At 36.9% G+C, this 16408-nt stretch overlaps 1 protein-coding gene across 1 annotated transcript in view; it reads right to left on the bottom strand.

Moving 5' to 3' along the window:
- Positions 1-13821, bottom strand: part of maml2 (mastermind like transcriptional coactivator 2) — a 91045-nt gene extending 77224 nt beyond the window's left edge. Inside the window, exon 1 of the mRNA XM_065281664.2 lies at positions 12595-13821. Coding sequence (XP_065137736.1) covers positions 12595-12996 — 402 coding nt within the window. The 5' untranslated portion in view covers positions 12997-13821. The remainder of the gene's footprint in view (positions 1-12594) is intronic.
- Positions 13822-16408: the final 2587 nt, after the last annotated feature.

Here is a 16408-nt window from a genome sequence, read left to right as displayed (position 1 = left end):
ATAATTAGTCAAGTTTACTGTTTTGTGCACTTATGTCAGAATCATTTTGGATAATAAAGTTTATTGTTAACTTGTAAAACCTGCCTATAATACATATCTTTGTCACGTCATTTTAAGTGTTTGATCACCACATTTGTGAGTGATCATTGCAAAAAAAGTATTTATATATAGTATATTCTGTTAATGTATATAGTGTATTATATGTACAGTAGCCTGCTGTAGTATAATATACTGTAGTATGTGTGTACTGTACTATAATATACACAAAGAATATCGGCCGATATATCGTTATCGGGTGTTTTTTTACTCCCTAATATCTGTATCGGCATCGGCCCAAAAAAATGCGTATCGGTCGGGCTCTAAAAGAGACAGTAACCTCAATTAACCTACTTAAGTCTGTGTCATTAATGTTAAACAAACAACATTAGACAAGACAGAGAAAATCACTTCTGTAGCTCTAAAAAAAAAAATTATATTTAATTTATATAATAAATGATTATATGATTCATTTAATATGATTTCTGTACCCAATGCTAATTTCAGACCTTATTAATGTGTAAACTTTGTTTTTTATTTTTATGTTCGTAATTTCTTTATTTTTCACACCACTTTTTTGCTGATCCGAAAAATAATCCGATCCCTGCCTTAAAAACTGTAATGTGATCCGAACCGTGAGTTTTATGATCTGTCACACCCCTAGTAAAGTTAGTAAACAGTCATAGCCATAAATGCAATGATACTACAGTAATAATTGGCATAATTTCTTTCTGTGTTTCAGTTTTCGGCCTTGGTCTCCTCTTTTTCGGTTTTGGCCAAGAATTTTCATTTCGGTGCATCCCTAGTCAGAGATATTGTGATGGCGATAGCTTTCATATGATAGCCAGCTTGTTTGCCCATGAATGTTTTAAATTATTTGTATGCTATCCGAAAATGGCCCTGCACGTTTTTTTCTCTCATTTATGCTGTTTTAGAGAAAGGACAGTTTGGTTTATTTTTGTCTAATCTAAAGAGAAACAACTTATTCCTTATTTTGTTAAAATGTGAGATGTGAATTCAGCTTTATTTATTTATTTTTTCAAAAAGTAGACTCATACCATTTTTTATTAATATTAAAAATGTTGATATAATAATTCATATGTTCAACCCCCAAACCCTATCTGTTTTCATTTATTTAAGGGTCATTGTATCTAATGATACTAATAAAAATAGTTAAATAGCATATGAAACCATAATTTTTCAAAGACGATTATCATACGGTGAAAATCTCATACCGTACTTGCGACACCAGCACACATTGCATGTTTTCTTTGCATGAGACAACTTGTTAAAAATGCTGATATTCAGTAAGCGGTAACGTCTAAATGATAAGTGTTGCAAACATGTATAATAATACCAGAATCACAGAAATTCTTATATAGATAAGATTACTTTTCTCAGAGGACAATCAAGTTAGCTGAAAAAAGTAGGTCATTTGCTTTAATTATAACAGAGATGTGAAAAACACTTGTCTATATGGAAAGAACTAAAACCACAAAGTATATCTGTGAGATTTACCTCCTCAAATGTTTTCCATTGATGGTAAGCGAAAAATGGATCTAATCTTCTTCTCTAATCTGATGTTGTTACAGCGAAATTATTTAACGACTGCGAGGTGAAAAGTTCACAGATGACAAGAAAGTGCAGACATTTGAGTCATTTCAGATATTTATAAAACTCTCTTGTATGATGTGTGACGTTCATGGGGTGTAAATTGTGGGTTTAGGGATTTGAGGCTTGTCGTTTTTTTTAGGAAAGAGATTTTTATCACGCACTAAGTGCACACCTAAGGATGCAGTTTCCCACAAGGGTTGAATTTCAGGTGAGTTCAACAGAGCACAAGACTTGTCGAAAGAAATAGCAAACGCCCCCTCCTCGTGGTTTTCTCTCCCTTTCCTCCTCTCACACTTTACACTGTTCTTTTTAGTCAGGCAGGAAAAACCTGACAGACATCAGAGAGCTCTCTGTGCTTGGGAAATCACGGTCAGCATAAATGTATAGCTGCAAAATCACAACTACTGCTTAATGCAAAAAGAAGAACTTAAAGAAAAGAAAAATCACAGCTTTTCTCATCTCGGCATTCATAACTTTGCATGAATATTACAGTACAGATGCTTAGTTATTTACGATTCACAAGACGATTCACACAATCGTCTAGTGTAAAGCTCTTTGTTGTATAAAACATGAGAAGAGACATTCTGAAACATACTTTTTGTCCATACAATGAAAGTGAACAGGGAATGCTGTCTTTCACACAAAGGGTTTATCCCAGAAAATTGTCACAGAATTGCTAGAGTGCCTTCTGTCTGAATGCAAACACAGCCCAGGATTTATCCTCGGATCGATTCTGGAATGTGGACCTAACATTGCCAGGATCAGTCCTGGAACGTGCCCTGTGTGAAACAATTTCATAAGGTGTGAGTCGTAGTGATGACACACATGCCATTACAATGACATAGGTTATACTAACATTAGGCATGGTTGCCTTGAACAGTGCCCGATTGTGATTGTCCCGAGTTTCCAGGAAATAGCTTAAGCATATATTTATATTGCTGTTCTTCAAACCTTTTCTGGTATTTTCATGATAATAAAGAATATGTATATTGATTATGTTACACGTGTTTTGCTTTTTTCAAGTGCATGATGTCATATACGACTCAAACCAGGGTTCCCACACCTTAGTTAACTTTAAATTCAAGGACCTTTCAAGGACTTTCCAGGTGCAATACCCTCAAATTCAAGGACTAAACGTGGGGACACATTTCAAGTGAGAGCAAGGTTACATTGTGTTTCCTTTTAAGATACATTGTTACAGTTCCCTTTTGAGGGAACTCGTGCTGCATCACTGCGGTGACACTTTGGGGACGCCTCCAGGGGTAAGTGCGTCTGAATGTGTATATCAAATTCAACCAATAGTGAAGCTTAACGACAAAGACAGGGTGACGTGGGAGCCAGGAAGTATATCGCTATCTAAAATATTGCCAAAGACGGTGTTACAGGGATTGTGGCAGGAAGTATGGCAAGGGAGACGCAGCGCCTCGTTCCCTTCTCAGGGAACAACAGTTACATACATAACCTGAGACGTAAACACAACTATGGAAAAAAAAACATTTTGGTATGAATCAACATTCCCATACAGAACATATAAGCATCTAAAGCAAACAGTTTAGCATGTGTCTAGAATTTGTATGATATTATCTTACGCTACACAGGGAATAATATGGATTTTTTCCCCAGAAAACTTCTTGCATGAAATATATTCAAGCACTTTCAATGACCTTTATCTATGCATGTATATATTTTCAAAAACTTCCCAGGGCCTTGAATTTCCCCTCAGATTCACAAACTTTCAAGGACCCCTGGGAACCCTGTCAAACTAACAGTGATTTTATATCAATAAGGACTTACTGATCAAACCCATAGTATATTTTAACCGAACGTTATGCCAATGCGCTAGTTTAGTTATCGAATCAGAATGCACAGGTTTGGTTTCCCAAGAAAGAAATTGCAGATCATAAGCAAACTTCAGATGCTGTGGAAAATAATCCAATTACATTACATGTTACTTCCTGATGTCACATGTCTATATACGGGATCTTTATGCGATGTGTGTGAATGCATGCAGTTGCATGTGTAAATGAACCACAATCAAACGGTCACGGGACATATCCCGGGATGAAAGGGCTAAGTCAGAAACATAATTCCTAATGTCTTCTTTTGTCTTCCAGAAAAGGATGAGATGCCACACATAACCGATACTTGCACAGAGATGTATTAATAAACACACATCATTTCAGTCCACTGACCTTCATCAGGCTTCGTCAGTGTACCGAAACTGTGTTAATGAATAAATATTTGTGCTAGTACCGGTAGTGTGCGGCATCTCATCTTTTTATTAGTATTCGACAGTGTTGTTGTCGACTGTCCCTAAAATAATTCAGTTAGTTTTCAATTTAGCCAGTGTATTCATACAGATATGTTTCAAATAGGGGTGTAACGGTACGTGTATTCATCCCGAACTGTCGCGGTTCAGTGCACGCAGTCTGATGACGAACACATGCATTCGAGTGCACGCAGCGCTGCACAGACTGACAACTGAGTTTTTTTGAGAGCCATTCGAAAAACCTAATAATAAGCCTAAAGTTGGTCATGTGCCGACAAGAAGTGCACTTCAAGGAGCAATCGCTCGAGTTGTTCTCACATTGCTGGGATTGCATGTGCTATTGTCTGCAAAGTGCGGCAAACAGCTTGCATCTGAGTCAGTCACAAGTGATCCACGAGGGGTAGATAGGGCGAGGATGGTGTGACGGCTGGGTTTGCAAAGGCGGGTCTCAAGTGCTTGCTGAGTTTAGCTGTATTACAGTCATGATTGGGTAAGGAAGGTGGGTATTAAAGCTGAGAAGGGCCAATTTCTGGTACAGGCAGATTTAGGGATGTATCAGTGCGCTTGAAAGTTAGAGTCATCTCTCAGACTGTGTATAAAACATGAGGGACATGTCTCATAAAGAAACCACTAGGAGAGCTAGATGAAGTGGGAATTGTCTTGATTTCAACAGCACAAACAATGCTTCTTTAGTTGTTGTTGTTTTTTTATTTCTTCTAACTTCTATTAATGACACAAACTTACCGTAAATAAGTTAAAGGGGAGGTTCAATGGTATTTCATGCATTCTGACTTATGAACACAGTTTAAGAGTTGTTTCCTAATGCTAAACAAATGCAAAGTGTCAAAAAAGCAGGTGGACATGTTACAGAGTATTTCTGTGCTGAATGCAGTCCGCCAGGGTTCGTACAAGTTTCTGAATTTTTTTTTTCGAATACAAATCCAGTTGACGTTTCAGGGGTAAGCTACGTATCATTATTTTTATGGGCACTTCCCCCAGAAAACCACACCAATGCGTCAATCAGCAGGAGAGCGAGAACAGAGGACGCGAAGTTACAGGCATCACTTCACACGACAGCTTTATTTTATATCAAAACTCAACAATGGCTCAAAAGAGGAAGTGTGTTTTGGATGTAAGGAGAAGAAAGCCAGCATTATAGAAACAATGGATATGGATTGTTTATCCGGGGTAGCAGCAGAGTTTTGTGTGTGTGTTTGTTTAACGCTAGATTTCATTGAAAAGTCCCAACCGGATCATGAGTTGAATGCGGTGAGTAAAACTTCTGTGTTATTATATACATGACACAAACATGTAGTGAATCATAAGTTATCCAGTCAGTGTTGCATGAGTCGTGACTCGCTCCTCCCGCAGTTCGTAACTCATCCTTCCCAATTTTTTGTAACCTATTGGAGAGAATCGGTAAAGCTAATCTGTCTTTTATAGATCTGATAAAACTAAAGACTCTTCTGAGATATGAAGGATGTTATACTACTCATCAGATACGCAGAAACAGCATGTGTTATGAACGGTTTAATATCAACTTTTTTACTTTATATAACGCATACATTGTTTGTCCATCTAACTGAAGGAAAATTTATTAAACGTGTCATGAAAAGACCTAGTTTCACTAAAAGGGTTGTCTTTACTAAACCATTTAGAGTATAAGCATAACTATGGTATCATTAGACACTTTGAGCTTCATTTTCCAGGTTTCAAAATTACTTTAAGTTAAAAATGAAAAAAGTTAGAGAGGCTGAAGTACAACTGAAAAGTACAACTGAAATACAACTTATTGCATAACATCTTTTTATTACTACAAACCTTAATGATAAATATGTGTGTGAAACCTAGAAATGCAATGATCCCAAAGCCACAAGTTTTAAGAAGTTATGTTTCACGTTTGGAGTAGGGCTGTCAACGAATATTCTAAATTCGAATATATATTCGAATAGTAAAAAAAAACGAATTTCGAATATGAAAATTAATATTCGAATAATTTTTTTTTTTTTTTTAAGCCCGCGGTAGTAGAGGCATGGCTGTCTGCTTTGTAAGTGGGCACACTAATGCGCCTGGTTCAGGGACAGGTCACAGTAGTCACACTGTCTGTCACTGTTAAAAGTTGACGCGTCTTGCATGGAAGATGGCAGAAATTGAAAGTAATTTATGGGACTGACAATCGCATTCTACAACCGCATTAACTCCCGCAAACTGCAGTGACAACCGCGTTTACAGAAACTTTGCATAGTGTGTAGCCTACATAACTGAAATGAACAACTAGTTAATAAAGTGTTTAAACGTGCATCATGAACATGACAGGTCTCTCTTCTGAAGAAATAAATTATTACAAGGGGGAAAAGTCTTCTGTATGCGCGGTAAAAAGAATGACAGAGGCACAAGCGTTTGCTGACTAGTGTTGCCAGATCTTGCACTAAAAAAACAGCGAACAAGAAAAATCCAATAATAAACCAAAATAAATCCAAACGCTTTACCTCAAAGATCAAAATATTGGGACAGGCACCTTCACATTTTAACAACACCAAAAACTTGATCGCTTCATGAGCCAAAAGCCATAAACGGTTAAGCGCTAAAATGGTATGTGAGTACAAAAAAGACGAGGAGCTGGCAACACTGCAAGAGGGCGCGCAGCCTCACAAATGCATACAATACAGAACGACACGACGGAGGTTAATTGCAAAACATAATGCTGTTAAATTATTTTCATCAAAGCTGTGAGTGATAAGCATGTGAGACGGCAGACCGTTGCTATGGTTATCTCCGTGTCAATCATCATATTTTCACATTTAAATGCGGTTGTCACTCCTGAAAGTTTGCAGTATGTACGAGACCACAATTGTGGAACTCCAGCTAAACAGTCACGTCTTAACACTTACTTTGCATCGCCCGCCACAAGCTATTTGTCTGCAACACAACAAGAGGTCATAACGGAGAAATTAATTTCGTTCATTTGTAAGGACATGAGACCGATCAGTGTCGTGGATGGAGCAGGCATCAGGGAGTTTTGTCAAGCAATGTAACCGAGGTACCATATCTTAATTTACTTGTTTTGTGTATGTAATATACGTTGTCAAATATGTTTAAACTTAAATAGACTACCTATAGAAGTAGTTATGTCTCTTTATATTAATTTGTCCTGTTATTGAAGTAATGCGTTGTTAAACGTCGTTAACGTCGTTGAAAAAATGGGCAACCAGATATTCGAATAGTTCGAATATTCGTGGGTTTTTTAGGGAGAATATTCGAACGTCATTTTTGAGCAATTTTGACAGCCCTAGTTTGGAGTCAATAGGACCAGAGATGAGGTTCTTGCGAGGGTTTTTGTAAGACTAGTGCCTTTTCTAAGTGCCAGTCAGCCCCAAAATAAAAGTCTTTGTTTACATTCATACACATTCGTTCTTATTATTATTTATCCTTATGTAAGCGTATAAAAAGCAGTTTCCACACCAGGAAATAAAACTTCACACAAAGATCGTTGGATTTGTTATCTAATTGGCTACACGTTTTGTCTATCAATATTTTCCATGAAGTCATTGGAGGAACGAGCGAGTCAGAAGACGTCATGATATTTGACAGCGCTGTTTGGATATTATGAATTTTACTCCCGCCTACTTTTAGAAACAAAATTTGACCGCGGGTTTATGTGTTTGCCTGAACCTAAAGTGTAATCTCATATACAGTCCTCAGATTGTATATTATATTCTGTTACAAGATGTTCATGCAAAATCTGATGTAAACAACAGAATATATATCTATATTTCACGGATTATACACATTTGTGGAAAAAATGGTCATTGGATGTATTCTATAAGATGTTTTTCATGAGTTATTCACACATCTGAAACAGACTGGATTTGACTCGCCATCATCATATCAACACAAAGGTAAGAAGTCCTGTTTAAATTTTGCATGTTGTCATCTGGACTTCTGTCACAAAATACTACATTTATGATGCTAGAGCATCTGTATCTCAAAACAGAGACCATACACTGATGCTAAACCCGTAGACCTTTTAAACGATGTATAGTAATGTTAAAATTATTAATGTTTGTAGACAGTAGGCTATATAGATATTGTTAGCAGTGTTAAAAAATTGACATCATCCCGCACACGAACTAGTGCACGTCGAGAGGTTAAATTGTTCTTTAATATTTACATAGAAGGTATAACTTTATTAAGTGCAAAAATAATCCAGAAATGTTATACATGTCCATATACAACATTAGGATTTGTCCTTTGAATGAAATTATCTATTTTTGCCCATTTGGAAAGGTCATGAATAATAATGTTGAGCTCTGCTCTGATTGGCTCTGCTCTGAGGCTCAAGTCAGTAGCTCACATTAGTAAACAGACCTTATATATTTGAGCCTGAATCAGATGAAAATACAGATTTTGAGGAACAACTAATTGTTTGGAGATTGTTAACGGACGTTTCTGAGTGAACAAAGACTCATGATCATAGAATCATCATCTATTTTAGATTAAAACTAAATAAACTGTTTCTCTACATGTCATTAAGAAAGAACCTTCCTATGTAAGTTGTGCAGAATAAGCTGCAATGTTCACCAGACTTTATGACGATAGCCCTAATGGGAGAGACTATTCAGCTCTTTGACTTTTTGATTGCTTTGGTTTTCTGCCAGAATGTGAAAGCACCCAGACTCTGTCTAATTCGTTTTCATTTCAACATGAAAATCATCGGTGGAAGAAACCTATTCAGATTCACCAAGTACTGTAAGGCGCAGACAACCCATATCAATGCAGAATGAATCCAATATCAACCACATTTAGCCTTTACCCAAAGGCACTATAGCTTAGAAACACCAGGAAACACATTGACATTTCCTTCTTCCACCTATTATCTGCTATGCCTGCTGTCATACTTAATTACATAAAATTTTTGCTACATCTTAAATAGTAAACTTACAACAAGAATTGTTTTAGTCTGTATATTCTCATCATTTACTTACCATTGTGTCTTGACTTTCTTACTGACTGTGAGACAAGAAACAATGTGGTCTGCTGTTATAGATGTAACTTTTGTAAAGTATTTAAATTTTAAACTTCTTAAATTGACATTTATTTATACAGTAATTATTGTATTGCTTCAGATGAATCAGAGGTCATAAAGATTAATTTGATTTCCAGTCAATTTCAGTATATGGGGAAAAACTAAAATATCATCTTTCATGATCTGCAGAAAAAAAGAACGTCATCGAAGTATAGAACGAAGTGAGGAAAAGATAACAGATTCTTATTATTAGTTGAACTAATGCTTTAAACTAAAATCTATCCATTTTAGTTTATAAAACTTAATGAACCAAAAGAAGAGTTCATTATTAATGTAAAAGACAGGGTATAAAGACTTCAAACCGGGTTTATTAAAGGTCTATCTTTTGATATGTCCCTGGATAATCAAACAAAGCAACTACAATACCCAACTTTCTTTTCCATGAGAGGATATTCCACAGTCCTCTTCTGTTCTCAAATCTGTCACAGCTTTGAAAGTAGGAAAAAAACTAATTCACCCATGACACTTAATTACTGGGCAGTCCTCTTACAATCGGGTTTTCAAGGCCCGTTTGACTTTGAGTAAACAAAACCAGGACACGTATTGAAAGGCTCAAAATATTTATACGCAGACTGCACGCTTCAGTCTGGTTTTATAGGAAACCCATCATTCAAGAAGGTGCTTTGAGAGCAATTTGTCAAATCTTTGATAATGGGGCCTGACAACACTTGATATGGAATAAAACACAAGGCCATTCACTGTAGTGTTTGCAGGACTTCATCATCATCCAATTGGTGCATGCATCTTTTTTATGTTTGCCGGATATATTGGATATAATACATCGCATTCAATGCGAAGGAACAGTTTAACCATAATACAAATTCTGTCATCATTTACTCATCCTCCTGTCGTTGCAAACCCGCATGACTTACTTTGTTCATCCGAACAAAAAGGAGATACGGTAACTTAATGATTATCTGTTTGAATGGAGTCAGCACAATGACTCACACTATGACTCACTTTAAAGCTTAATAATGCACCCGATTGTGTCCTCAAGAAAGTTTTTGCAGGTCGCTGATCATTTTCAAGTATCACACAATTGGTTTTGTTAAAATAACAAGAGAGGATATTAAGCAATCACACAGTGAAACCCCTTGACATCATTTACATTGTTATGCTATATCCAGATGTGCATGTCTGTTTATAGCAGAAAACATCTCTGTTATGAATAGTGCTGTCACAATGATTAAATAATTGTCTTATCGCGATTGTTTGACCTCATCGCAATGATTTCAGATCACCGCAATGATTGCACATGTCTCTAAAAAACACAAGGGGGAGCTACAGCGCCTGTATACACGAGACAGTATCAGATGGCGCTCCTTAACTCCTTAAGTTATTTTGTCTAGAACAAAGCACTCACATAACTCATATGGGTAATTTACTCTTGCCGCAATAGTTAGCCTGTCTGGAACCGAGCTGAATTAAACCACTATACTGTAAGCTAATAGAATTCTGTTTTTGTCTCCCTGTCTCGTCCTCGACCCCGAGGACAATGAGACAAACAGACCCAGTTCCTGTAGCTGTGAAGGGTCATCGCACCACTGATCTACTGGCTGTCCTTCAACCGATGCGCGACCAACGACCACCGGCTGAACCAGTTTAATCCGCTTACCCGCTTCCTATCCCTACCGTGTCTATATATGTAAATATATATTAATTTCTCCCTAGGGATTTTTGTCCTTCTAGGAGTTTTTCCCACCGGGTTTTCTCCTAAGGGGGTTTTTTAGTCCCAGGGAGAGTCAGCCAACTTTGGCTTAACTTAGCACTTTACGTATACGTTACATTATTAATACGCTCGCTTGTACGGTTTATCCTTAGCCGCTATATTCTACTTCTTATACTATCTATTGATTTTCAGCGTTCTCCTCTACATCTACTCATGTAAAGCTGCTTTGCAACAATTAACAATTGTGAAAAGCACTATATAAATAAAATTGAATTGAATTAACTGACAGGGTAACGCGAAACATTGCAAAACCATTTAATACAGTGAACAAAAGCATTTAAAAAAATGCTTTGATCAGCAGTATAAACTGCCAGGTAAAACATACATTTCCAGACACGTGATCCAGTACTAATATGACCTTAGTAGGATTGGCTACTATTTAAGTTTTGAAAAATATATTCATTAAATAAGTATTTTTAAATATGTGTTATGTGTATTAATATTTACTGCCAGGTAAAACTTGCAAAATATTTAATTTAAATAATCACAAAAAAATTATAAGAATTAAATGTCATACAGGTAGCAATAAAACAGGCAATTAATCGTCATAATTTATCAGAAAATTAACTGTCAACCAAATTTCATAATCGTGACAGCCCTAGTTTTGAATGGCACTGAAAATCTAGAACAATGCAAGCAAGTTGGCTAGCCTATACAATAGGGATGCACCGATACCGATACTGGTATCGGCCTCGATACCACATTTTCTAAAGTACTCGTTAAAAGTCCCCCGATACCTGGATTCGATACCACGGTCTGAGAAATGTATCTTTTTGAGCGGCGTGTAAGGGGTTAATGCCTCTTGTGTTGTCCAAAGAGGCAGAGTTTACAACAAACTGGAAAACTAGTCCTTTGTTTTTTTGTTAAATTATATGACTAAAGCTGTTACCTGTAAATTTAAATCATGTTTTTTTATTAAGTACTCGGTATCGGTATCGGCAAGTACTGAAATGCAAGTACTCGTACTCGTATTCCAAAAAAAAAAAAAAAAATGGTATCGGTGCATTCCTACTATACAAGATTTGAAGTTTCATGGCACTTGCCACAATGTAACACTGCTTAAGATATGAATTAATTTAGTGTTTAATTGAAGAAGTCATGTGGTTTTCTAACAATTTAAGGTAAAATGATGCACATGAGTAAAAGATGACACATTACGATCTTGATTTCTTAACTTCTACAAAACACATAGGGCCAATTCCGAATCAGTAAACACTTTATAAACAGAGATAGTAAATGCATCAAGCTCAAGTGGTGTCCCGTGAGGCAAATAAAAAGCCAGAGAACAAAGAACCATCACTGACCTGTTGACCGCAAGATGCAAGCATTTCCTTTTATAACAATAACAAAATCTACAAAGCATTTTATTTCTAGGCAAACAGATATTCCCCCTAATAATAAAATTATGCACATACGGTGGCATAAAACCGTTTTTGCAGTTCCCCTCAAGTTCAGGTGTCCTACCTAGCACATCACATAGTACAGTATGTGCAGTTGACAGCCAGTGTCCAAAGACTTTGCACTGAAATACATTTTGGGACCACTGTACAAGTGCACTGTTGACAAATCAGTGTTATTAAGTGAGCAATGCTGAGTACAATGCTTTTAGTAGGTTTGCGGTTTGTGCAAAAGGCCTTTAAAGAATCACGTGCACCCGCAGGGCCCTTTTTAATTAAACATAGGCCCCAACTCTATCTCTCCACCTCTCACTTTCTCTCTCTCTCTCTCCAACAATTACATCATATCATATCAGTGTGATCATGTCATTCTCTTGGGAATTGTACTGACGTGTGTCACCATGCATATTGTACCGATTATAAAATTTACCACACTTTTTAGATGGGCGTATTTACTACTTACTGCTATTTGTGAGGAGATTTTGGATTCAGCCTCCGACACATTGTGGACTTTGTGTTCACCATTCACTCTGTTGAAGTCGGAGGGTTGCTGAGATGCCGATCTATTGCCCTTGGTTTTTCTATTCCCAGTGCCCTGCTGGACAATGTTTAGGAGCTGAAGTGTGCTCTCGTGTTCCCGGTCCGTGGTCTCCGCCTGGCCGCGCTGATAGCGGCTCTCGCAGGTGGAGTGATGCCGTCGGCACAGCTCGATTCGGGCTCGCAGGCGCTCCACTATAGCGGTATGCAGCTGAGGAACCGACGATCCTCTTGATGTGGCTATTGGTGTGATTGGTGCTCCCATCCCGACGCCCAACATGGGTGCAAATCCACTTGGGGTCGCCTGGGTCGGAGCTGCCTCTCCCATGACCTTTAGTTGCCTCTTTTTAAAGTTTACAAGTTTAGACTTAAATGACGGCGATGTAAGAAACAAATGTTGACGTGACGTCTTTTCGATGTTATTAACAATGCTGGAAGACGTTAAGAAAACCCATTACATAACCAAAACATAACGTTTATAACATTAATCGATCGCTGGCAATCTAAACCTTAAATTCGCGATATTACAATCATTTCAAACGCTTTCAGATACCTTTAACAATCCCTCGCTGTCAACCAACGCTGTTTTCAGGATGCACAACTTAAAATGAGTGCAACAATGTATAACTGCACTATTTGCAGCGGTTTCTGCAGCCGTCCAGGTTGCCCAATCGCAGCGTGCGCAACTCCGCGCAAGGTGTTTCAAATCCACAACGTGTTAATACAGAGAGCTTTTTACAGTACTGTGGGTAAAAACAAGTTAAATCAAGCTATTGCGCTCTATTAGCTCATGCACTAAACAAGACATGCATGTCGCGTTTATCATAAGATTTCCGATCAGCTCCCGAATGATAACGCGCAGTTATAATCCATTTACTCGGAGATAAAACATCCGCAAACTTCCAGTGAGTTCAAACAGAATGTAAGCACTTTCCATCGGTGTCATTTCCGACGCTGTTTACCCAGATGTCGAAAAGCAAAATAAGTAAATGGTAGCGAGTTGAAGTTAAACTTGACTGTCGTGATCCGTGCAGCCAGCGACTCGTCAGTAGTCCGAGCGCGTACGGGGGTAAATCCAGAGAGGCTGGGTTACCGCAACCCGACTACAGACTCTCATTGTATAAGCCGTTCAACAACCATGCTCGAGAGAAATCCTACAACTGGTCAACTCTAGTGGTGACAAACGCGAACTACATGAAAGTAATATGCTTTTGGGGGTAAGTTGTCACAATAAAAATTTTCCGTTTTAAACAGCATGTTTTTCTTTTTTTCAGAAAACCGGTAGGCTAAACAGTAATGAAAGTACATTTTCTAAAAGAAATTAAAGGGTAACACATATTTGTTTGGTTTTATTATGTTGACTTACACATGATCTATACAGAATAGTATTCACAAATATTATCAGTTTTGTTTTTAAAGTATGTCCCAAAGTTAAGGCATTCCTTCTGCCAAGGCATTATGCTCATTAAACAGACCAAGGGATGCACCTAGAAAACCTTTGAACAATTAGATAATTTGCATGAGAAAAATCTTTTATTGTCTTTTACTGCCGCTTAGTGCTTTTATGTGATTGCAAAATGCTTGAAGTGAAGCTGTTTTTTACAACCAAATTATTATAGCCTTAGTATTCAATTATTAATTATTATACCCGATTTTTTCTTTGGTGTAGGCTACTATTGCTTCCAAATTTTAGTGCAGCTTGCTGGTAGATTGTTATGTTTTAACAAATATTTTAGCTGCAAAACAGCATAGCTTTACTTTTTAAATAAAAATGATGCATGATGCTTTTTAGACATTAATGAGCAATAAGACAGAAATGAAGCCTCTGGCCGCCCCCTGGTGGAGGAGGAGAAAAGTAGCTTGCAGCTATTGATCCCCATCCAGAGACCCGCATTATTAGACCCCTCGTTTATCGAGACAGCGCACCCTGCTGTTTAGAAGATCGTATAACACCCTTATCCAAATGGCATTGAAAACAATAGGATGCAATATTACGGTCTCGTTTTATTTAAAGTTATTCAAATATTTGCGTTCCCTGCGTAATGCATGTGCCAAAAAACTCACTGTGTTCCCTGACTAACAAATTACCCAGTAGTCTGCATTTTTTTATGAGCGTGGGTGTTATGCCAGCTGCACTACTTCCTGAACTTCAACCAGCTCCTTGTTTCCTGTCTTCCATTATTGGACAAACTGATTACACGTGGCTTTAGGGGAAACCACTTTGATGGTAGTCAAAATCACTGCAGTATTTGTGACATGTTGGAATTTCTGGAAGTGAATTTCCCCTTTGAGTTGTTTTATTCATCTTTAAAAAAAGAAAGGGTCAAACTCAAATTTTAAGACCACCCCACATAGTCCATACCAGGAACCCAAACAAAGCTAATTGACACATTCTAGCTGACATGTTAATACCAAAGGCTGGTTAATAAGTTGAAATTATTTAATATATTTTTTATATAAGTGAAAGTAGCATAAAAAATTACATTGATTTGACAAAAATGCTGCATTTTGTTACAGTTTATTATTTTGAAATTAATTTAATTTAATGTTTTACTTAAAAAATTAAACAATTTAAATAGATGTTTAGAGTTAAATAATGGTAAATCTTTTTTTACAGTTTATTGGTTTCCATTAAAAGAGTAGTGTATGATTCATACAGATTTAGGCAATGTCAGGTACATGTTTTTGAAAATCTCAATATATGTGTGAAAAAATGCATGTGTCTGTATTTTTAAAGCCCATTTTGTGTGAATGCAATGTTTTTCTCTACTTTCCCTGCTTTTATATTTAATTTTTGTTAAATACTTTGTTGTGCAGTGTTTCATGGTTTTTGTTTTTTTTCCATCGTGTTTTTTTTTTATTACCGTAATGGAAACAGCAGTAGAGGATTGCCATGAAAAGCCTTGTGATTAATATTTTTTATTTAATAATGTTTTGTGGAAGGAGTGTTGGAAGTGGTGAATGCTGAAAACTAAAAACTTTATATTTTAGTTTTTTACATAACAACCAATTTAACTGCTTAAGTAAATTGTGACCTAGTTCAATAACTGTTGGGAAAGAGTTGATGTGAAATTGTTTTACTGTTTTGTATGTTGTGTGTTTTGTATTTATTTCCCGATTGCCCCAGATCCTGTCATACAGTTCCTTTCATTTATTTATTGTCTTTTCTCATAACATTTTACACACTTACATTGACAAATAGGAAAAATCACTTTTCTTACTCTCATTTTTCCTTTGTGGAAATGAAAGCTCCAGAACACTAAATTCTGCTGGGTTATTTTTTAAACCAATGCTGGGTAAATATTGGACAGAACACAAGGTTATAAATAAACCTATGCTGGGTTGTTGTTAACTCAACCATAAGTAGAAGAAACAACTCAGCAATGCGTTGAAACAACCCAGCATATGTTTATTTAATAACACATGTTTTCTGTCCAGCATTGGGTTAAAAATAACCCAGCAGAATTTAGGGAAGTTACAACTCCAATTTGGCCCATTGCTCCCCGTGGTCCCCTTTCTCATGTCCGCACTTTCCCTGACACCCGCATTCTGCCCAGCACTATCTATCTATGGACCCGTAATCCATAATCCTGTTGGATTATGTGGAAAAATAGTATAGGTGCCTGGAAGGCGAAAACCATAGGAACTAGAGTTCCAGGAAAACCAAAAAGTCCTGAAATTATTCCAAAAGATTTTTTGATGAGGCCTGTTTAGGATTTTAATCTTATCTATCAACTCCA

This window comes from Paramisgurnus dabryanus, chromosome 8 (assembly GCF_030506205.2).
Source record: "Paramisgurnus dabryanus chromosome 8, PD_genome_1.1, whole genome shotgun sequence".
Taxonomy (NCBI): Eukaryota; Metazoa; Chordata; class Actinopteri; order Cypriniformes; family Cobitidae; genus Paramisgurnus; species Paramisgurnus dabryanus.
Note: the sequence above shows the minus strand (reverse complement) of the source record. Positions and strands in the feature narration are given on the sequence as shown.